Source organism: Anomaloglossus baeobatrachus, chromosome 9 (assembly GCF_048569485.1).
Source record: "Anomaloglossus baeobatrachus isolate aAnoBae1 chromosome 9, aAnoBae1.hap1, whole genome shotgun sequence".
NCBI classification, from domain to species: Eukaryota; Metazoa; Chordata; class Amphibia; order Anura; family Aromobatidae; genus Anomaloglossus; species Anomaloglossus baeobatrachus.
The window spans coordinates 2,496,811-2,522,267 of NC_134361.1; the positions used below are offsets into that span (position 1 = coordinate 2,496,811).

The following is a 25,457-nucleotide window of genomic DNA, read 5'->3' on the forward strand; positions in this document are numbered from 1 at the left end:
GCTGACTCCAGAAGGATAATATACAGGGCAGGATCACAAAAGTGTCAATACATATTAAGCCAGCAATTACATGCAATGATATAGGGGGTGCACTTACTTCCCACAGTGGTGAGCGCTGGGTCATCAAGTGAAACATTCAGGATAGCCAGCGGACTCCAGAAGGATAATATACAGGGCAGGATCACAAAAGTGTCAATACATATTAAGTCGGCAATTACATGCAATGATATAGGGGGTGCACTTACTTCCCACAGTGGTGAGTGCTGGGTCATCAACTGAAACATTCAGGATAGCCAGCTGACTCCAGAAGGATAATATACAGGGCAGGATCACAAAAGTGTCAATACATATTAAGCCAGCAATTACATGCAATGATATAGGGGGTGCACTTACTTCCCACAGTGGTGAGCGCTGGGTCATCAACTGAAACATTCAGGATAGCCAGCGGACTCCAGAAGGATAATATACAGGGCAGGATCACAAAAGTGTCAATACATATTAAGTCGGCAATTACATGCAATGATATAGGGGGTGCACTTACTTCCCACAGTGGTGAGTGCTGGGTCATCAAGTGAAACATTCAGGATAGCCAGCGGACTCCAGAAGGATAATATACAGGGCAGGATCACAAAAGTGTCAATACATATTAAGCCGGCAATTACATGTAATGATATAGGGGTGCACTTACTTCCCACAGTGGTGAGTGCTGGGTCATCAAGTGAAACATTCAGGATAGCCAGCGGACTCCAGAAGGATAATATACAGGACAGGATCACAAAAGTGTCAATACATATTAAGCCGGCAATTACATGCAATGATATAGGGGTGCACTTACTTCCCACAGTGGTGAGTGCTGGGTCATCAACTGAAACATTCAGGATAGCCAGCGGACTCCAGAAGGATAATATACAGGGCAGGATCACAAAAGTGTCAATACATATTAAGTCGGCAATTACATGCAATGATATAGGGGGTGCACTTACTTCCCACAGTGGTGAGTGCTGGGTCATCAACTGAAACATTCAGGATAGCCAGCTGACTCCAGAAGGATAATATACAGGGCAGGATCACAAAAGTGTCAATACATATTAAGCCAGCAATTACATGCAATGATATAGGGGTGCACTTACTTCCCACAGTGGTGAGTGCTGGGTCATCAACTGAAACATTCAGGATAGCCAGCGGACTCCAGAAGGATAATATACAGGGCAGGATCACAAAAGTGTCAATACATATTAAGCCGGCAATTACATGCAATGATATAGGGGGTGCACTTACTTCCCACAGTGGTGAGTGCTGGGTCATCAAGTGAAACATTCAGGATAGCCAGCGGACTCCAGAAGGATAATATACAGGACAGGATCACAAAAGTGTCAATACATATTAAGTCGGCAATTACATGCAATGATATAGGGGGTGCACTTACTTCCCACAGTGGTGAGTGCTGGGTCATCAAGTGAAACATTCAGGATAGCCAGCTGACTCCAGAAGGATAATATACAGGGCAGGATCACAAAAGTGTCAATACATATTAAGCCGGCAATTACATGCAATGATATAGGGGGTGCACTTACTTCCCACAGTGGTGAGTGCTGGGTCATCAAGTGAAACATTCAGGATAGCCAGCGGACTCCAGAAGGATAATATACAGGACAGGATCACAAAAGTGTCAATACATATTAAGTCGGCAATTACATGCAATGATATAGGGGGTGCACTTACTTCCCACAGTGGTGAGCGCTGGGTCATCAAGTGAAACATTCAGGATAGCCAGCTGACTCCAGAAGGATAATATACAGGGCAGGATCACAAAAGTGTCAATACATATTAAGTCGGCAATTACATGCAATGATATAGGGGTGCACTTACTTCCCACAGTGGTGAGTGCTGGGTCATCAAGTGAAACATTCAGGATAGCCAGCGGACTCCAGAAGGATAATATACAGGGCAGGATCACAAAAGTGTCAATACATATTAAGCCGGCAATTACATGCAATGATATAGGGGTGCGCTTACTTCCCACAGTGGTGAGTGCTGGGTCATCAAGTGAAACATTCAGGATAGCCAGCTGACTCCAGAAGGATAATATACAGGGCAGGATCACAAAAGTGTCAATACATATTAAGCCGGCAATTACATGCAATGATATAGGGGGTGCACTTACTTCCCACAGTGGTGAGTGCTGGGTCATCAAGTGAAACATTCAGGATAGCCAGCGGACTCCAGAAGGATAATATACAGGGCAGGATCACAAAAGTGTCAATACATATTAAGCCGGCAATTACATGCAATGATATAGGGGGTGCACTTACTTCCCACAGTGGTGAGCGCTGGGTCATCAAGTGAAACATTCAGGATAGCCAGCGGACTCCAGAAGGATAATATACAGGACAGGATCACAAAAGTGTCAATACATATTAAGCCGGCAATTACATGCAATGATATAGGGGGTGCACTTACTTCCCACAGTGGTGAGCGCTGGGTCATCAAGTGAAACATTCAGGATAGCCAGCGGACTCCAGAAGGATAATATACAGGGCAGGATCACAAAAGTGTCAATACATATTAAGCCGGCAATTACATGCAATGATATAGGGGGTGCACTTACTTCCCACAGTGGTGAGTGCTGGGTCATCAACTGAAACATTCAGGATAGCCAGCGGACTCCAGAAGGATAATATACAGGGCAGGATCACAAAAGTGTCAATACATATTAAGCCAGCAATTACATGCAATGATATAGGGGGTGCACTTACTTCCCACAGTGGTGAGCGCTGGGTCATCAAGTGAAACATTCAGGATAGCCAGCTGACTCCAGAAGGATAATATACAGGGCAGGATCACAAAAGTGTCAATACATATTAAGCCGGCAATTACATGCAATGATATAGGGGGTGCACTTACTTCCCACAGTGGTGAGCGCTGGGTCATCAAGTGAAACATTCAGGATAGCCAGCTGACTCCAGAAGGATAATATACAGGGCAGGATCACAAAAATGTCAATACATATTAAGCCGGCAATTACATGCAATGATATAGGGGGTGCACTTACTTCCCACAGTGGTGAGCGCTGGGTCATCAAGTGAAACATTCAGGATAGCCAGCGGACTCCAGAAGGATAATATACAGGGCAGGATCACAAAAGTGTCAATACATATTAAGCCGGCAATTACATGCAATGATATAGGGGGTGCACTTACTTCCCACAGTGGTGAGCGCTGGGTCATCAAGTGAAACATTCAGGATAGCCAGCTGACTCCAGAAGGAAAATATACAGGGCAGGATCACAAAAGTGTCAATACATATTAAGCCGGCAATTACATGCAATGATATAGGGCGTGCACTTAATTCCCACAGTGGTGAGCGCTGGGTCATCAAGTGAAACATTCAGGATAGCCAGCTGACTCCAGAAGGAAAATATACAGGGCAGGATCACAAAAGTGTCAATACATATTAAGCCGGCAATTACATGCAATGATATAGGGGTGCACTTACTTCCCACAGTGGTGAGCGCTGGGTCATCAAGTGAAACATTCAGGATAGCCAGCGGACTCCAGAAGGAAAATATACAGGGCAGGATCACAAAAATGTCAATACATATTAAGCCGGCAATTACATGCAATGATATAGGGGTGCACTTACTTCCCACAGTGGTGAGTGCTGGGTCATCAAGTGAAACATTCAGGATAGCCAGCTGACTCCAGAAGGATAATATACAGGACAGGATCACAAAAGTGTCAATACATATTAAGCCGGCAATTACATGCAATGATATAGGGGGTGCACTTACTTCCCACAGTGGTGAGCGCTGGGTCATCAAGTGAAACATTCAGGATAGCCAGCTGACTCCAGAAGGATAATATACAGGGCAGGATCACAAAAGTGTCAATACATATTAAGCCGGCAATTACATGCAATGATATAGGGGGTGCACTTACTTCCCACAGTGGTGAGCGCTGGGTCATCAACTGAAACATTCAGGATAGCCAGCTGATTCCAGAAGGATAATATACAGGGCAGGATCACAAAAGTGTCAATACATATTAAGCCGGCAATTACTTGCAATGATATAGGGGTGCACTTACTTCCCACAGTGGTGAGTGCTGGGTCATCAACTGAAACATTCAGGATAGCCAGCTGACTCCAGAAGGATAATATACAGGGCAGGATCACAAAAATGTCAATACATATTAAGCCGGCAATTACATGCAATGATATAGGGGGTGCACTTACTTCCCACAGTGGTGAGTGCTGGGTCATCAAGTGAAACATTCAGGATAGCCAGCTGACTCCAGAAGGATAATATACAGGGCAGGATCACAAAAGTGTCAATACATATTAAGCCGGCAATTACATGCAATGATATAGGGGTGCACTTACTTCCCACAGTGGTGAGTGCTGGGTCATCAAGTGAAACATTCAGGATAGCCAGCGGACTCCAGAAGGATAATATACAGGGCAGGATCACAAAAGTGTCAATACATATTAAGCCAGCAATTACATGCAATGATATAGGGGGTGCACTTACTTCCCACAGTGGTGAGCGCTGGGTCATCAAGTGAAACATTCAGGATAGCCAGCTGACTCCAGAAGGATAATATACAGGGCAGGATCACAAAAGTGTCAATACATATTAAGCCGGCAATTACATGCAATGATATAGGGGGTGCACTTACTTCCCACAGTGGTGAGTGCTGGGTCATCAAGTGAAACATTCAGGATAGCCAGCGGACTCCAGAAGGATAATATACAGGGCAGGATCACAAAAGTGTCAATACATATTAAGCCGGCAATTACATGCAATGATATAGGGGGTGCACTTACTTCCCACAGTGGTGAGTGCTGGGTCATCAAGTGAAACATTCAGGATAGCCAGCTGACTCCAGAAGGATAATATACAGGGCAGGATCACAAAAATGTCAATACATATTAAGCCGGCAATTACATGCAATGATATAGGGGGTGCACTTACTTCCCACAGTGGTGAGTGCTGGGTCATCAAGTGAAACATTCAGGATAGCCAGCTGACTCCAGAAGGATAATATACAGGGCAGGATCACAAAAGTGTCAATACATATTAAGCCGGCAATTACTTGCAATGATATAGGGGTGCACTTACTTCCCACAGTGGTGAGTGCTGGGTCATCAACTGAAACATTCAGGATAGCCAGCTGACTCCAGAAGGATAATATACAGGGCAGGATCACAAAAATGTCAATACATATTAAGCCGGCAATTACATGCAATGATATAGGGGTGCACTTACTTCCCACAGTGGTGAGTGCTGGGTCATCAACTGAAACATTCAGGATAGCCAGCTGACTCCAGAAGGATAATATACAGGGCAGGATCACAAAAGTGTCAATACATATTAAGCCGGCAATTACATGCAATGATATAGGGGGTGCACTTACTTCCCACAGTGGTGAGTGCTGGGTCATCAACTGAAACATTCAGGATAGCCAGCGGACTCCAGAAGGATAATATACAGGGCAGGATCACAAAAGTGTCAATACATATTAAGCCGGCAATTACATGCAATGATATAGGGGGTGCACTTACTTCCCACAGTGGTGAGCGCTGGGTCATCAAGTGAAACATTCAGGATAGCCAGCTGACTCCAGAAGGATAATATACAGGGCAGGATCACAAAAATGTCAATACATATTAAGCCGGCAATTACATGCAATGATATATAGGGGGTGCACTTACTTCCCACAGTGGTGAGTGCTGGGTCATCAAGTGAAACATTCAGGATAGCCAGCGGACTCCAGAAGGATAATATACAGGGCAGGATCACAAAAGTGTCAATACATATTAAGCCGGCAATTACATGCAATGATATAGGGGTGCACTTACTTCCCACAGTGGTGAGTGCTGGGTCATCAACTGAAACATTCAGGATAGCCAGCTGACTCCAGAAGGATAATATACAGGGCAGGATCACAAAAGTGTCAATACATATTAAGCCGGCAATTACATGCAATGATATAGGGGTGCACTTACTTCCCACAGTGGTGAGCGCTGGGTCATCAACTGAAACATTCAGGATAGCCAGCTGACTCCAGAAGGATAATATACAGGGCAGGATCACAAAAGTGTCAATACATATTAAGCCGGCAATTACATGCAATGATATAGGGGGTGCACTTACTTCCCACAGTGGTGAGCGCTGGGTCATCAACTGAAACATTCAGGATAGCCAGCTGATTCCAGAAGGATAATATACAGGGCAGGATCACAAAAGTGTCAATACATATTAAGCCGGCAATTACATGCAATGATATAGGGGGTGCACTTACTTCCCACAGTGGTGAGTGCTGGGTCATCAACTGAAACATTCAGGATAGCCAGCTGACTCCAGAAGGATAATATACAGGGCAGGATCACAAAAGTGTCAATACATATTAAGCCGGCAATTACATGCAATGATATAGGGGTGCACTTACTTCCCACAGTGGTGAGTGCTGGGTCATCAAGTGAAACATTCAGGATAGCCAGCGGACTCCAGAAGAATAATATACAGGGCAGGATCACAAAAGTGTCAATACATATTAAGCCGGCAATTACATGCAATGATATAGGGGGTGCACTTACTTCCCACAGTGGTGAGCGCTGGGTCATCAACTGAAACATTCAGGATAGCCAGCTGACTCCAGAAGGATAATATACAGGGCAGGATCACAAAAGTGTCAATACATATTAAGCCGGCAATTACATGCAATGATATAGGGGGTGCACTTACTTCCCACAGTGGTGAGTGCTGGGTCATCAACTGAAACATTCAGGATAGCCAGCTGACTCCAGAAGGATAATATACAGGGCAGGATCACAAAAGTGTCAATACATATTAAGCCGGCAATTACATGCAATGATATAGGGGTGCACTTACTTCCCACAGTGGTGAGTGCTGGGTCATCAACTGAAACATTCAGGATAGCCAGCAGACTCCAGAAGGATAATATACAGGGCAGGATCACAAAAGTGTCAATACATATTAAGCCGGCAATTACATGCAATGATATAGGGGGTGCACTTACTTCCCACAGTGGTGAGTGCTGGGTCATCAACTGAAACATTCAGGATAGCCAGCGGACTCCAGAAGGATAATATACAGGGCAGGATCACAAAAGTGTCAATACATATTAAGCCAGCAATTACATGCAATGATATAGGGGTGCACTTACTTCCCACAGTGGTGAGTGCTGGGTCATCAACTGAAACATTCAGGATAGCCAGCTGACTCCAGAAGGATAATATACAGGGCAGGATCACAAAAATGTCAATACATATTAAGCCGGCAATTACATGCAATGATATATAGGGGGTGCACTTACTTCCCACAGTGGTGAGTGCTGGGTCATCAAGTGAAACATTCAGGATAGCCAGCGGACTCCAGAAGGATAATATACAGGGCAGGATCACAAAAGTGTCAATACATATTAAGCCAGCAATTACATGCAATGATATAGGGGGTGCACTTACTTCCCACAGTGGTGAGTGCTGGGTCATCAAGTGAAACATTCAGGATAGCCAGCTGACTCCAGAAGGATAATATACAGGGCAGGATCACAAAAGTGTCAATACATATTAAGCCGGCAATTACATGCAATGATATAGGGGGTGCACTTACTTCCCACAGTGGTGAGTGCTGGGTCATCAAGTGAAACATTCAGGATAGCCAGCGGACTCCAGAAGGATAATATACAGGGCAGGATCACAAAAGTGTCAATACATATTAAGCCGGCAATTACATGCAATGATATAGGGGGTGCACTTACTTCCCACAGTGGTGAGTGCTGGGTCATCAACTGAAACATTCAGGATAGCCAGCTGACTCCAGAAGGATAATATACAGGGCAGGATCACAAAAGTGTCAATACATATTAAGCCGGCAATTACATGCAATGATATAGGGGGTGCACTTACTTCCCACAGTGGTGAGTGCTGGGTCATCAACTGAAACATTCAGGATAGCCAGCTGACTCCAGAAGGATAATATACAGGGCAGGATCACAAAAGTGTCAATACATATTAAGCCGGCAATTACATGCAATGATATAGGGGTGCACTTACTTCCCACAGTGGTGAGTGCTGGGTCATCAACTGAAACATTCAGGATAGCCAGCAGACTCCAGAAGGATAATATACAGGGCAGGATCACAAAAGTGTCAATACATATTAAGCCGGCAATTACATGCAATGATATAGGGGGTGCACTTACTTCCCACAGTGGTGAGTGCTGGGTCATCAACTGAAACATTCAGGATAGCCAGCGGACTCCAGAAGGATAATATACAGGGCAGGATCACAAAAGTGTCAATACATATTAAGCCAGCAATTACATGCAATGATATAGGGGTGCACTTACTTCCCACAGTGGTGAGCGCTGGGTCATCAAGTGAAACATTCAGGATAGCCAGCGGACTCCAGAAGGATAATATACAGGGCAGGATCACAAAAGTGTCAATACATATTAAGCCAGCAATTACATGCAATGATATAGGGGGTGCACTTACTTCCCACAGTGGTGAGTGCTGGGTCATCAAGTGAAACATTCAGGATAGCCAGCTGACTCCAGAAGGATAATATACAGGGCAGGATCACAAAAGTGTCAATACATATTAAGCCGGCAATTACATGCAATGATATAGGGGGTGCACTTACTTCCCACAGTGGTGAGTGCTGGGTCATCAAGTGAAACATTCAGGATAGCCAGCGGACTCCAGAAGGATAATATACAGGGCAGGATCACAAAAGTGTCAATACATATTAAGCCGGCAATTACATGCAATGATATAGGGGGTGCACTTACTTCCCACAGTGGTGAGTGCTGGGTCATCAACTGAAACATTCAGGATAGCCAGCTGACTCCAGAAGGATAATATACAGGGCAGGATCACAAAAGTGTCAATACATATTAAGCCGGCAATTACATGCAATGATATAGGGGGTGCACTTACTTCCCACAGTGGTGAGCGCTGGGTCATCAACTGAAACATTCAGGATAGCCAGCGGACTCCAGAAGGATAATATACAGGGCAGGATCACAAAAATGTCAATACATATTAAGCCGGCAATTACATGCAATGATATATAGGGGGTGCACTTACTTCCCACAGTGGTGAGTGCTGGGTCATCAAGTGAAACATTCAGGATAGCCAGCGGACTCCAGAAGGATAATATACAGGGCAGGATCACAAAAGTGTCAATACATATTAAGCCGGCAATTACATGCAATGATATAGGGGTGCACTTACTTCCCACAGTGGTGAGTGCTGGGTCATCAACTGAAACATTCAGGATAGCCAGCTGACTCCAGAAGGATAATATACAGGGCAGGATCACAAAAGTGTCAATACATATTAAGCCGGCAATTACATGCAATGATATAGGGGGTGCACTTACTTCCCACAGTGGTGAGTGCTGGGTCATCAAGTGAAACATTCAGGATAGCCAGCTGACTCCAGAAGGATAATATACAGGGCAGGATCACAAAAGTGTCAATACATATTAAGCCAGCAATTACATGCAATGATATAGGGGGTGCACTTACTTCCCACAGTGGTGAGCGCTGGGTCATCAAGTGAAACATTCAGGATAGCCAGCGGACTCCAGAAGGATAATATACAGGGCAGGATCACAAAAATGTCAATACATATTAAGCCGGCAATTACATGCAATGATATAGGGGTGCACTTACTTCCCACAGTGGTGAGCGCTGGGTCATCAAGTGAAACATTCAGGATAGCCAGCTGACTCCAGAAGGATAATATACAGGGCAGGATCACAAAAATGTCAATACATATTAAGCCGGCAATTACATGCAATGATATAGGGGGTGCACTTACTTCCCACAGTGGTGAGCGCTGGGTCATCAAGTGAAACATTCAGGATAGCCAGCTGACTCCAGAAGGATAATATACAGGGCAGGATCACAAAAGTGTCAATACATATTAAGCCGGCAATTACATGCAATGATATAGGGGGTGCACTTACTTCCCACAGTGGTGAGCGCTGGGTCATCAAGTGAAACATTCAGGATAGCCAGCTGACTCCAGAAGGATAATATACAGGGCAGGATCACAAAAGTGTCAATACATATTAAGCCGGCAATTACATGCAATGATATAGGGGGTGCACTTACTTCCCACAGTGGTGAGTGCTGGGTCATCAAGTGAAACATTCAGGATAGCCAGCTGACTCCAGAAGAATAATATACAGGGCAGGATCACAAAAGTGTCAATACATATTAAGCCGGCAATTACATGCAATGATATAGGGGGTGCACTTACTTCCCACAGTGGTGAGCGCTGGGTCATCAAGTGAAACATTCAGGATAGCCAGCGGACTCCAGAAGGATAATATAAAGGACAGGATCACAAAAGTGTCAATACATATTAAGCCGGCAATTACATGTAACATCACCACAGCGCAAAAACCAGTGGGGCTTACCAGAGTAAGGGCACATGCGGGGACACATGGGGACGGTCCCCCGAGGAAGTCATTTGCACGAAACACGTGTTGGGACCGTCCCCATGTGTCCCCGCATGTGCCCTTACTCTGGTAAGCCCCACTGGTTTTTGCGCTGTGGTGATGTTACATGTAATTGCCGGCTTAATATGTATTGACATTTTTGTGATCCTGTCCTTTATATTATCCTTCTGGAATCCGCTGGCTATCCTGAATGTTTCACTTGAAGTCCATATATACTGCCCTATGTTTTCTATTGCTGTATATTGTTGTCACAAGGAGGACTGTCATGGCAACGTCAGGAACTATGGAGACTACAGATTCTGGCACTCTGATGTCTGTGATCAGCACAGGCAGACTCTGGCATCGACCCACACACTTGTAGTTCATGGTTAGGCTAGCAAGAGTTATTCTGTGCTGGTGTGCTTGTTAGTCTCCTTTGATCACATGCTGTGGGGGAGCCAGTCACATCTGCTCCCCTCCTATATATGCTGGCTTGCCAAATCCAGTAATGCCAGCTATAGCTTCTCTATACTGGTCTGGTGAGGTGGTGTGATCCAGACTTACTGGTGGCTGTAGTACTTTGTTGCTGTGAGCGTTTGTGGTGCTAACCCTTGTTGTCCTATTTTTTCTGCCTTCCTGCTCTTGCTTTTCTCCTTAGTCTTTTACTGTTGTTCCTGTGAGTTTGCAGTGTGTCTGAGGTTCAGTTTTTCCCTGTCTGTAACTGTTACCACACTCCTGCCCCTTCCTTCTTTGGGGGGGGAACAGATTAGTTCTGATCAGAAGAATAGTAAGGTATGGGACTCTTCCCCCCCAATCAGAGGTAATCTGGAGGTTAGGGGTAGCCTAGGGTCCCCTAGCGTGAGGGACAGAATAGGAGCCCCTGTCCCTTCCTAACCTACAGTCACATGGTGACAATTATTTTCCAAGTTTATGCTTTTTTGCCATTATTTTTTCTTACCTCAGACCTCCATTCACAGTTATACTTCTTACTACTACTGAATAATAACCTCCGTGCTGTATTTAGTAACTGTTTGTCTTAGTTCTGGACTCACAGCTACACTGCTCAGTATTGCAGTATACGATATTCCTTGCTGCTTCTAAGTTTATTTCACCCCAGTCCTGGGTTCAAGGTTCCACCACTCAGTACTGCCACTACTTTCCAGTGATTGGTAATCCATCCCTTTTCTGGATTCACAGCTACACTTGTCAGTAATGCTGCAGGGTATCGTCCGTGCTGCGTCTAATAAGCTTATTTTATATCTAACTCCAATAGAGGATTCCCCCATACTCTGCTCAGTACTATTGTATCGTGTCTGCTATGCTGCTGCTGTCATTGCACCCAGCTCTGGATTCACAGCTACACTTGTCAGTAATGCTGCAGGGTATCGTCCGTGCTGCGTCTAGTAAGCTTATTTTACATCTCACTCCAATAGAGGATTCCCCCATACTCTGCTCAGTACTATTGTATATTGTCTGCTATGCTGCTGCTGTCATTGCACCCAGCTCTGGATTCACAGCTACACTTGTCAGTAATGCTGCAGGGTATCGTCCGTGCTGCGTCTAGTAAGCTTATTTTATATCTAACTCCAATAGAAGATTCCCCCATACTCTGCTCAGTACTATTGTATATTGTCTGCTATGCTGCTGCTGTCATTGCACCCAGCTCTGGATTCACAGCTACACTTGTCAGTAATGCTGCAGGGTATCGTCCGTGCTGCGTCTAGTAAGCTTATTTTATATCTAACTCCAATAGAAGATTCCCCCATACTCTGCTCAGTACTATTGTATATTGTCTGCTATGCTGCTGCTGTCATTGCACCCAGCTCTGGATTCACAGCTACACTTGTCAGTAATGCTGCAGGGTATCGTCCGTGCTGCGTCTAGTAAGTTTATTTTATATCTAACTCCAATAGAGGATTCCCCCATACTCTGCTCAGTACTATTGTATATTGTCTGCTATGCTGCTGCTGTCATTGCACCCAGCTCTGGATTCACAGCTACACTTGTCAGTAATGCTGCAGGGTATCGTCCATGCTGCGTCTAATAAGCTTATTTTATATCTAACTCCAATAGAGGATTCCCCCATACTCTGCTCAGTACTATTGTATATTGTCTGCTATGCTGCTGCTGTCATTGCACCCAGCTCTGGATTCACAGCTACACTTGTCAGTAATGCTGCAGGGTATCGTCCGTGCTGCGTCTAGTAAGCTTATTTTACATCTCACTCCAATAGAGGATTCCCCCATACTCTGCTCAGTACTATTGTATATTGTCTGCTATGCTGCTGCTGTCATTGCACCCAGCTCTGGATTCTCAGCTACACTTGTCAGTAATGCTGCAGGGTATCATCCGTGCTGCGTCTAGTAAGCTTATTGTATATCTAACTCCAATAGAGGATTCCCCCATACTCTGCTCAGTACTATTGTATATTGTCTGCTATGCTGCTGCTGTCATTGCACCCAGCTCTGGATTCACAGCTACACTTGTCAGTAATGCTGCAGGGTATCGTCCGTGCTGCGTCTAGTAAGCTTATTTTATATCTCACTCCATTAGAGGATTCCCCCATACTCTGCTCAGTACTATTGTATATTGTCTGCTATGCTGCTGCTGTCATTGCACCCAGCTCTGGATTCTCAGCTACACTTGTCAGTAATGCTGCAGGGTATCATCCGTGCTGCGTCTAGTAAGCTTATTGTATATCTAACTCCAATAGAGGATTCCCCCATACTCTGCTCAGTACTATTGTATATTGTCTGCTATGCTGCTGCTGTCATTGCACCCAGCTCTGGATTCACAGCTACACTTGTCAGTAATGCTGCAGGGTATCGTCCGTGCTGCGTCTAGTAAGCTTATTTTACATCTCACTCCAATAGAGGATTCCCCCATACTCTGCTCAGTACTATTGTATATTGTCTGCTATGCTGCTGCTGTCATTGCACCCAGCTCTGGATTCACAGCTACACTTGTCAGTAATGCTGCAGGGTATCGTCCGTGCTGCGTCTAATAAGCTTATTTTATATCTAACTCCAATAGAGGATTCCCCCATACTCTGCTCAGTACTATTGTATATTGTCTGCTATGCTGCTGCTGTCATTGCACCCAGCTCTGGATTCACAGCTACACTTGTCAGTAATGCTGCAGGGTATCGTCCGTGCTGCGTCTAGTAAGCTTATTTTACATCTCACTCCAATAGAGGATTCCCCCATACTCTGCTCAGTACTATTGTATATTGTCTGCTATGCTGCTGCTGTCATTGCACCCAGCTCTGGATTCACAGCTACACTTGTCAGTAATGCTGCAGGGTATCGTCCGTGCTGCGTCTAGTAAGCTTATTTTATATCTCACTCCATTAGAGGATTCCCCCATACTCTGCTCAGTACTATTGTATATTGTCTGCTATGCTGCTGCTGTCATTGCACCCAGCTCTGGATTCACAGCTACACTCCTGTATAATGTTGTCCAGTTTTTGGCAAACAATGTGAATATTTTTCTCCTGATGTTATTTTTCTATTACATATGTGACACCCCAGACTAGTCAGGGCGTCACAGGGTACTGCACGCTCTTTATTCTTAGTGCAGGACTCAACCCCTCTTGGTTCCGGGTTCCCATCTTGCAGCACTGCCTCCATCAGCATCCAAAAATCCCAATCACACCTCGCACCACACCCTGTCATACACACCAGTGGGCTGCTAAGCAGGAATAGGGCCGCCCACCTGGGGATCAGGCAGGGAGGTGGGAGGTGACAAGTCAGTCTAGAGTAGCCCTCGAGCAGTGAGGAGCTAGGGGAGCTTGTGGCTCCTGGGGAGTTAACGATTGGGTTGCAGACGGTGGTCTGGGCCCCGAGGAGTCGGAGACCCAGTCACGGGATATTGGGATTGGGTGCCTGGACTAGTCTTGGAGGACAGTCAGCAGCAAGTATAATAGCCGGTCTGGGACCGGAAGCACGTCGGGGTACTGGACCCTAGGTCAGGGGAAAGCTTCAAGCAACCCGGCAATTAACCTGCGGAGGACAGGGCATATATGGACTGTCCCCACGAAGCTCAGAGGTCGGGGGCACTAGCGCAACGAGGGGGATAGGGCTTTCCAACCAAAGCAGCCCACTGAAATCCCAAGCGTGAGCTCCTGAGAGCACAGCTCCTTCACTCAAAAAGTGGGGACCAGGGCCCGGACAGCTTCAAGCTTACGGGCCACTTGGACACTACTAAAATTTGTGCACGGAGGCAGGGTCCGGACCACCAGGCAGTGCTGCAGGGGACGGGACCCGGACGAGCTCCCCCCAGTAGACAGCGGCACCCAGAGACTTGGTTTACGACGTTGTCAGCGTCTGCTTTCCTTCTGAGTGAGTACCTGAGTGACCCCTGCCCTCAGCGAGCCTGCACTCCCTTGCCATCCCACCATCCAGAGTCCCGGGCCTTCCCTACCCGTGGAGGGTAACATCATCTGGCTGCCCCCGTTCCATCACCCTGGGTACTCCCAAAGTCAGCGGCGGTACTCCCCGTTACCGCACACCATGGGTGGCGTCACAAACTATATCTCCCCTGTAAATAACCCCTCTCTTACATTTAAGAGTGGCCCCAAGCCCCCAGGTCCGGAGACCCTCGAGCCACGAGTAATAGCCCCCGCTGCTGGGGCGGCGCACATGCAGCTCTCCTCACCAGATCCCACATTCCTGATCTGCTGACAATCACTTGTTAATGAGCTCTGATAACTTTCTCGGTTTCAGTTGTCTCCGTCTTGTCAGAAAAATAGAGAAAGAAGATGAAGTGTTTATGATTGTTTTTAATAAACTTTCTGATTTTGCACCTCAAGGTACAACATCTGTTCACATAATTCACTAAATACGTAGGAGTGTAAAGCGACGGTAAATCATCATTGTCACGCCGAGGCCGCTAACTAGAGGCAATCAGGAGGGGCGTCTGATGGAGGCCTGTCTGTTCTCTCCATGCCGGGAAGCCAGGCTGAGTTACACATTTGGGAAGTAAAGTGTAGCTTTAGTGATCTTTGTGGTCTCCAGGAGGATACGGTTTCCTTGTGTACTGCTTACAGTGTCATCATGTCATATTCAAGTTTCCAGGTTAAAATGAGCCCGTCAGGTGGATTTTACCACTGATCCTAGAGGCGGGGCCGGAACATGCATTGAACGCATCAGGCTCGGTCTGGCCGGCAGTAAAGCAGGAGAATTCTCTGGGGGGCCCCTCTGCAGTAGTTTGTCACTTACTTCCATTCATGATCCGTAATTGGCACAATAAACGTGTTTCACTATGTACAGACAAAGAATCTCATCATTCCATTTACAAATGACCTCGTATATTATTATATAGAAGCCTAGGTACATTTTTACTGTATTCTTTCATGTAGTTGATAGGTGGCCCCCCAGAGTCATTGTTACTGGTGGGCTCCTGTCGCCTCAGTCTGACACTGAAGACATTTTTGTCTTCTCCTAATATATGGAAGATCCCAATGCACTTTCTGGCTAATTGGCATGTGGCTTTATAGATGCCCCCTGCTAAGGTTTATATTCATTGAATGTGAGTGCATGTAGTCTATGTTAATATCCTCCCCCACCGCCGCCTGCTCCGGTCTCCAGCTCCGCCCTGCTTCTATGACCGGTGACGTCACCGCTTTCCAGACTCTCACCCTGTGAGAAATATTGTGAAGAATATGACAGACATACATGTCGGTCCACTGCCACTTTTCATATTTACACACATCGTGCCCTGCAGCAGAAAGAAGTCACCAAGATCTGGGCACCAAATTGCAGGCGACAAAAGTTAATTATAACAAGGTAACAGCCCTTGTCTACAGCAAGCCCCCTGCTGACAAAGTAAGTCAGCTAGGGAAGTGGGCGGGCAACTGCATGATTGAGGAAAAATTCAAAGACGTTTTGTAGTCAGTCTTACTCCGGGGAAAAATTTACAATATTGGGGAGTGTGTAGCTCCCACAAATAGAGCAGGCATATTTCTGGCTCTATGATGGCAAGACGCACGTCACACATATTTTTCTTTAATAGTGGGATGTGCGTATCAGCCCATAATTAATAACTCACCGAGGGAAGCCAACACACCCATCATGTTTCATAGTTATGGATAGATCAAATCATAACAAGAAATATGATGGTCATATCTCCCGCGTGGGACGCTCAGAGGCGGAGATATGGGGAAAACTGCCAATTCATAACTTTCTGGAACCTGAAGGCACAGCCCATGTGCAGCCCAGTCATAGGTCACAAGCGGGGCGATACATGGGAGGTACGGAAGTTCATAAAAATCAGAGCAGACATTTTGAGGGTGTCTTTTCTCTGAGAGGGCACATTGTGTAATGTGTGGGAAATTACCAAGGAAACCAGTGGCTCCACAATGCCTCCCCTGTGCCGAACCAGCAGGAGACCTAATCATAAGGAACAAGGTAACTGATCCATCTGTATATCTGCTTACAACCATAATTTACTCATAACTGTACTTCTGACATAATATCTGGAAATCCCATCTTGTATATCGGGTATTATCTAGTGTGCCCTTATGGTGATTAAATATATCATTTAATCCTGGGTTGTTCTTTTATCCCGATTCCCGAATCCCATGTCCGTGAGCTCGGTTTAATATTACACTCTACCTGGGCTGGTTTCTGGCCTGATATAGTCCTCCTAACACAGATCAGTCCTGTATCTAATGAGGAACTGGTGGCAGACTACTGTACTGGACCGGCAGAATTCTGTTCACTGGGGCTAGTGAAAAGGTTCTGTCGGCCTGTCGGGGTTGTGAGCAAGTGTGGTGTTGTGCCGGAGGTTGCCCGGCCTGCTTTGTCTCCCTCTCCGTGTCTCCCTGGGCCAAGTGGACCTTACATACCTCTTGGAGACGTAGAACGTTGCGTGTTGGTGAAAGTGATGAGGTTGTATCGCGTGGCTCCGACGTATTAGAGACGTCAGGGTGGGATTTGTGAAGTGCGGTGTTGTCATAAATTGACAGGTTGACCAATGAGCGGTGGGCTGTCTGTGTGACACCTCCCCCCCCGACTGGTTCGTGACATATTGGTGCCAGCGGTGGGACACCTGCAGCACCCCCCCAAATATTGTAACTTCTTCCCTGGAGGAAGACAGGCTGCAAAATGTCTTTGACACTTTCCTCAATCTTGCAGTTGCTCGTACACTTCCCTATCGGAATTACTTTGTCAGCAGGGGCTTGCTTTAGGCAAGGGCTGTGTCACATTCCTCACAATATTCCTCACAAATTATTCTCAATGTGTGTCCGAAAGTCCTTCCACTGTAAGTCTCTGGAGCCTCCTTCTGAGCCTCCTTCCGATGCTCCATAGACTTAGTAAAAGCCTCTTCTGGTGATACCTGGAGAGTCTGCAGAGGGGGAGAAGGGACGATGAGCGCTGGACCCCAGAGAGCTGTGGTGGGGAGGATATTAGTGCTCGCACTTCACTACACATTAATGAATATAGAACGGTGCGAGGTGTCGTTAAAGCTTTCTCATCGCCGGCACGTCGGCTTGTAGGAGCTGTAGACCCTCAGTGACAGATCCTGACCGGTCGTCTCACCACACACGTGATGGCTCTTACATATATGACGGCACTTTTCTCTGCACCACCTTCATTTATTACATTCTCTCTCAACAGTTGGGTTAACAACTTTGGACATGAAGGTCTCGGGCTCCTCTTGGATGTTTTGGAGAAGCTTCTGGACAAGAAGCAGTAAGTGTCCATCGTCATTCTGCTCACAATCTTTTTCCCAGACTTCATCTCTCTTTTAATCTAATATTTTTTTTCATCCCAAGGCAGGAAAATATTGACAAGAAAAATCAGCATAAACTCATCCAGTGCCTGAAAGCGTTCATGAACAATAAGGTAGGTGGGTTCCCCGGAGCAGCGCTCACCGGCCGCTGCCCCATTCTTGTGGATGAAATGAAGGAATTACCTTCTCGGGTCAAGCACCTGTGACAATGTGGGAAGGAGAACCCCGGGTTTGGTTTGTCAGCAGATCACCAGAGGACAGCTCCTGCCACTCGAACAGTTAAATTATGATAACACCATAAAGAAGAATGTTCTAGAGATTTCTGTTGAGGGGATTTACCATGGTGGGTTGTAGATGTGATAGAAGCTCTGCCGCCATGGAGAAGAGCAGGCGTTGCGTCTGGTAACCATTGTTTTCAGTCGTTGTTACATTTGTAGCAGATTTCAATGTTTATTGTAACCATCACGTTCGGTTCATATAAACATTGATTCTCGTTTTTCCACCACAGAAAAGTGTCGAGACTAGAAGGGTAAAGGGGAGATAACGGTACAAGCCAGCAGCTTTCTGAGCGCTGCTCCGGAGTGTGGGGCAAGGATAACTGAGAACGCTCTACATCGGATTCTGTTCTCTATATCTCCACAGTATGGCCTGCAAAGGATGTTGGGAGAAGAAAGAAGTTTAACTCTTCTGGCAAGAGCTATTGATCCAAGACAAGCGAACATGATGACTGAGATTCTGAAGATATTGTCCGCCATCTGCATCGTTGGGGAGGATAACATGTAGGTGACACTCTGCGGGGCCATTAATGTCATTGCTTTACAATGCACGTACACATGAAATGGGCGATGGCCCCAAACAAGTGACATTGGGCGATGATCTGTGCTAGCCACGCCCAACAATGTCTGCCTCCGACGGTGACTACGTCCGACAGTGTCTGCATCCGACAGTGGCCGCGTCCGACAGTGGCCATATCCGACAGTGGCCGCGTCCGACGGTGACTGTGTCCAACAGTGGCCGCATCCAACAGTGGCTGTGTCTGACAATGTCTGCATCCGATAGTGTATCAATGCCGCCGCCAGTGCAGACCACCCACCACAGACATCCAACATCCCCACCAGGGCCGTCACTAGAAATTTCAGGGCCTCATACTGGCAACATTTTCAGGCTCCTTTTGAGACTTTGCCCAGGCTACACCCCAGCTCTGCCTCCACCCCTCATACCTTTTTATATATATATATATATATATATCTATATATCTATAATATATATATATTATAGATATATAGATATATATGTATTAATAATACACCCCCCACACCACCCCTATCCATAATACTTCCTCTACACTGCCCCTCTCCATAATACACACTCTACACCACCCCTATCCATAATACACCCGTTAAACCGCCCCTCTCCATAATACTCCCTCTAGACCGCCCCTCTCCATAATATACCCTCCACACTGCCCCTATGTATAATATCCCCCATACAAACACTACCCCTTTGTATAATATCCCCTAGACATTGCCCCTCTGTATAATATCCCTCCACACCCTGCCTGTCTGTATCTCTCACACAGATACCGACTCTCTGTATAATATCCCCACACACACACTGCCACTCTGTATGATATCCCCCACACACGGCCCCTCTGTATAATATTCCCCACACACATGCCCCTCTGTATAATATCCCCCCATACACACACTACCGCTCTATAATATCCCCCCCATACAAACTGCCCCTGTGTATAATATCCCTCACATATGCTGCCCCTCTGTATACTATCCCCACACAAGCTACCCCTCTTTCTAATATCCTCCCACACACACTGCCCCTCTGTATAATATTTCCCATACACACACAGCCCCTCTGTATAATATCCTCCCCATACACTGCTCCTTGCAACTCTTTGTTAAGAAAGAAGTAGTGGGCACCACAGTGTAATAAAGATAAATAAAGAAAGGGGTGCTAACAAAAACTATGCAAAAAAACGAATTGTAACATGATAGGAAAAAAGCTGCTTAGTAAGAATGTGCACACCCAGCTATTTATATATAAACATGGCTTTTATTAATACAAAACATATAAGGCTGACAAAAATAAAGGTTAAAAACATGATTGAGAAAAAGAATGGATGAAATAGGGCTGTAGACATAATAATCCTGTATTTATCCCCAGTAAAGTATCGGGGCACTGATAATAGAATGCACTAAAAGTGTATACACAAGGCAGTGTCTGCAGATAAATAATATAATCCCAAAACAGCCAATACCCGGCTGTAGAGCCTCATCTTAAAGGTAATGTGGCAGTAAGTCAATAGAGGGTAGATATCCTACCTTTGTTTTTGTCAACCTTATATGTTTTGTATCAATAAAAGCCAAGTTTATATATAGATATATATATGTCCTCCTCCTGGTATATATGTCCTCTTCCTGGTATATATGTTCCCATCCTGGAATATATGTCCCCATCCTGGGCCCTTCCTGATAGGCATGCCCCTCTCCTGGTATATATGTCCCCTTCCTGGTATTTACGTCTTCCTCCTGATATATGTCCCCTTCCTGGGATCCTCCTGGTATAAATGTCCCTATCCTTGTTTATTTGTTCCTTTCCTGGTATATATGCCCTCCTCCTGGTATATGTCCTATTCCTGGGACCCCCCTGGTATATATGTGCCATTTTGGGCCCCTCCTAGTATATATATCCCCCTCCTAGGCACATTCTGGTATATATCTTCCCATCCTGGTTTCTGTCACCTACCTGGTATATTTGTCCTCCTGGTATTTATGTTCTCTTCCTGGGTCCCTTTCGGTATAGTCATCTGCCGCAAAAAGAAAAAGAAAAAAAATGTACTCACCCTCCACGGCTCCCACAATGCAGGGCATCCTCTTTGTGCCACAATGCATTTCAACTGGATGTGCTCCATCCAATGCACATCCAGCTGGAGAAGGGACTGGGGTAGGTGGGCCCTTCCTGGTATATATGTCCCCACCACCCGCAGAAATTGTCTCGCTCCTGTCTTCAGCTCACAGAGAGCTTAACTATCCCCGCCGGCTACTGCATCCTTGCCTACTCTGTGGCTCTTTGTTGTCTGGAGCATGACCTCAACACGCTGCTGCATGTTGCTGCATGCTGGACCATGGGATGATGAGCCGGCGTCCTGCTCTGCCACGCTGACCCTGTCTCCACTACATGGCTAATTTGCATGCAGTGCCCCTTCTCATGCAAATTAGCCAGTGCAGTGGCCAATGCGACATAGCTGGGCCCCTCTGCTGCTGCTGTGACTGGGGCCTGGTTAAGTGGAGGGCCCGGCACAGGATAAAGCTAAGTAATTACCCCGGGGCTCGGCTGCGTCCCCCTCTTCACCGGGCCCCATACACCAGTCATGGTTGTCATGCCCTCATGGTGTCCCTGGTCCTCACTGCATGCTGGTTTTACAGAATGAAGGTGGGATTGATTGTCATGAATCCAGCAGCCGGTCATCCATGACGTTTCCATTACCTGTGATCTGGGTCTTTAGCCTCCCGCACATTTTATCCTAGAGTTCTGTCCTTCTGTATAAGCCACTGTTCACACTATTGTTACTTCCATCAGTGATGGAGGCCGGGCGATACCAGAGCCATCATTAATGTCATTCCCTGTATCCATGAATGGACAGTTCTGTCCGTACACGCGGAGGCCGATCATCTCTACATGATTCATCAATACACAGAGCAGCAAATCACCGATGTACAGCACTGCCAGATCCGCTCTGTCCCAGCAATCTGCATCCATTATTTCTCCTTTTCTGTCTGTCAGATTGGAGAAGCTTCTGGAGGCGATTAGTATAGCGGCTGAAATTACCAACAAAGAACGCTTTGCACCAATTGTGGAAGGATTAGAAAATCACGAGGCTCTTCATGTCCAGGTACTAAAATATAACCAACTGCAAAAACCAACTGCACTAATCTGTAATAATATAAGATACGGTATATCATATATTTATTCACTTATATGGCGCCATTAATTCCACAGCACTTTACATACATTAACATTGGAGCTCACAATCTAAATTCCCTATCTGTATGTTTCTGGAGTGTGGGAGGAAACCGGAGAACCCGGAGGAAGCCCACGCAAACACGGGGAGAACATACAAACTCCTGCAGATGTTGTCCTTAGTGGGATTTGAGCTCAGCACAATAACCTGTATAGATCACTGCCTGGTCTCATAGTATCGAGTACATGCAGGCAGTATTATAGTAGTTATATTCTTGTACATAGGGGGCAGTATTATAGTAGTTATATTCTTGTACATAGGAGCAGTATTATAGTAGTTATATTCTTGTACATAGGGGGCAGTATTATAGTAGTTATATTCTTGTACATAGGGGGCAGTATTATAGTAGTTATATTCTTGTACATAGGTGGCAGTATTATAGTAGTTATATTCTTGTACATAGGGGGCAGTATTATAGTAGTTATATTCTTGTATATAGGGGCAGTATTATAGTAGTTATATTCTTGTACATAGGGGGCAGTATTATAGTAGTTATATTCTTGTACATAGGAGCAGTATTATAGTAGTTATATTCTTGTACATAGGGGGCAGTATTATAGTAGTTATATTCTTGTACATAGGGGGCAGTATTATAGTAGTTATATTCTTGTACATAGGGGGCAGTATTATAGTAGTTATATTCTTGTACATAGGGGGCAGTATTATAGTAGTTATATTCTTGTACATAGGGGGCAGTATTATAGTAGTTATATTCTTGTATATAGGGGCAGTATTATAGTAGTTATATTCTTGTACATAGGAGCAGTATTATAGTAGTTATAGTCTTGTATATAGGAGCAGTATTATAGTAGTTATATTCTTGTATATAGGAGCAGTATTATAGTAGTTATATTCTTGTACATAGGGGCAGTATTATAGTAGTTATATTCTTGTACATAGGGGCAGTATTATAGTAGTTATATTCTTGTACATAGGAGCAGTATTATAGTAGTTATATTCTTGTACATAGGAGCAGTATTATAGTAGTTATAGTCTTGTACATAGGGGCAGTATTATAGTAGTTATATTCTTGTACATAGGAGCAGTATTATAGTAGTTATATTCTTGTACATAGGAGCAGTATTATAGTAGTTATAGTCTTGTATATAGGGGCAGTATTATAGTAGTTATATTCTTGTATATAGGGGCAGTATTATAGTAGTTATATTCTTGTATATAGGGGCAGTATTATAGTAGTTATATTCTTGTGCATAGGGGCAGTATTATAGTAGTTATATTCTTGTACATAGGGGCAGTATTCTAGTAGTTATATTCTTGTACATAGGAGCAGTATTATAGTAGTTATATTCTTGTACATAGGGGCAGTATTATAGTAGTTATATTCTTGTACATAGGGGCAGTATTATAGCAGTTATATTCTTGTACATAGGGGGCAGTATTATAGTAGTTATATTCTTGTACATAGGGGCAGTATTATAGTAGTTATATTCTTGTACATAGGGAGCAGTATTATAGTAGTTATATTCCTGTACATAGGGGCAGTATTATAGTAGTTATATTCTTGTACATAGGGGGCAGTATTATAGTAGTTATATTCTTGTACATAGGTGCAGTACTTACCTGACATCCCTACAACAAGACCGCACCCCGCCCCACATCCCTCCTGCAACAAGACCACACCCCGCACGACATCCCTCTGGCAACAAGACCTCACCCAACAGCCCTCCTCCTGTGACAAGACTGCACCCCGCCTGACATCTCTCCTCCTGTGACAAGACTGCACCCCGCCCGACATCCCTCCTCCTGTGACAAGACCTCACCCCGCCCAACATCTCTCCTCCTGTGACAAGACTGCACCCCGCCTAACATCTCTCCTCCTGTGACAAGACCGCACCCCGCCCGATATCCCTCCTCCTGTGACAAGACTGCACCCCGCCCGACATCCCTCCTCCTTTGCCAAGACTGCACCCCGCCCGAAATCCCTCCTCCTGTGACAAGACTGCACCTCGCCCAACATCTCTCCTCCTGTGACAAGACTGCACCCGCCCAACATCTCTCCTCCTGTGACAAGACTGCACCCGCCCAACATCCCTCCTCTGTGACAAGACTGCACCCGCCCAACATCCCTCCTCTGTGACAAGACTGCACCCTGCCTGACATCCCTCCTCCTGTGACAAGACTGCACCCGCCCAACATCCCTCCTCTGTGACAAGACTGCACCCTGCCTGACATCCCTCCTCCTGTGACAAGACTGCACCCCGCCCAACATCTTTCCTCCTGTGACAAGACTGCACCCCGCCCAACATCTCTCCTCCTGTGACAAGACTGCACCCGCCCAACATCCCTCCTCCTGTGACAAGACTGCACCCTGCCCGACATCCCTTCTGTGACAAGACCGCACCCCGCCTGACATCTCTCCTCCTGTGACAAGACCGCACCCCGCCTGACATCTCTCCTCCTGTGACAAGACTGCACCTCGCCCAACATCTCTCCTCCTGTGACAAGACTGCTCTCCGCCTGACATCCCTCCTCCTGTGACAAGACCGCACCCCGCCTGACATCCCTCCTCCTGTGACAAGACCGCTCTCCGCCTGACATCTCTCCTCCTGTGACAAGACTGCACCTTGTTTGCCATCCCTCCTCCTGTGACAAGACCGCTCTCCGCCTGACATCCCTCCTCCTATGATAAGACCACACACCACCCCACATCCCTCCTCCTGTGACAAGACCGCACCCCGCCTGACATCCCTCCTCCTGTGACAAGACTGCACCCCGCCTGACATCTTTCCTCCTGTGACAAGACTGCACACCACCCCACATCCCTCCTGTTACGTCAACCCTGGAGTCCGCTCCAGCGACTTCTGCTCCGATCGCCAGGCGACGCCGTGGATGGTGCTGGTGATGGGAGTGGAGTCGATGCCAGCGGTGCCGGTGGGCGCAGGCTCCGATCATCCACTGGGCTGGGTTATCTTGGGATCTGCAGTACCACTGGTTGACTGTGGGTGGCGTGTGTCTTCCAGCTGAAGTTGCCAGAGTTCAGCTACAGCCAATGGGAAGACACCACACCCTTCTTATTCCCCTCCTGTCACATGACCTCTGCCAGAGATAGTTCTGATTTCCTGGCTCCTGGTCCGCCCTATTCTGTTTTGTGATTCCTGTGTGCTGACTTCTGCGTGTTTTCTGACTACCCTTCTGCCTGCTGTTTTTATACCTCGCTGCCCGATCCGGTTTTGACCTCTGCTCCGTT

The 25,457-nt window shown here is 46.1% G+C and overlaps 1 protein-coding gene across 6 annotated transcripts in view; it reads left to right on the forward strand.

Annotated features, from left to right (window-relative positions):
* The window catches only part of DIAPH2 (diaphanous related formin 2), a 1,791,241-nt gene that overhangs the window by 296,185 nt on the left and 1,469,599 nt on the right, over positions 1-25,457 (forward strand). For all 6 annotated transcript variants that reach the window (XR_012725273.1, XR_012725274.1, XM_075323052.1 and 3 more), the window contains 4 exons: positions 18,096-18,170; positions 18,254-18,323; positions 18,853-18,989; positions 22,012-22,120. Coding sequence is in view for 4 of the 6 variants with exons in the window: in XM_075323052.1 (XP_075179167.1) it covers positions 18,096-18,170; positions 18,254-18,323; positions 18,853-18,989; positions 22,012-22,120 (391 nt within the window). In the remaining 2 variants the exon portion in view is untranslated. The remainder of the gene's footprint in view (positions 1-18,095; positions 18,171-18,253; positions 18,324-18,852; positions 18,990-22,011; positions 22,121-25,457) is intronic.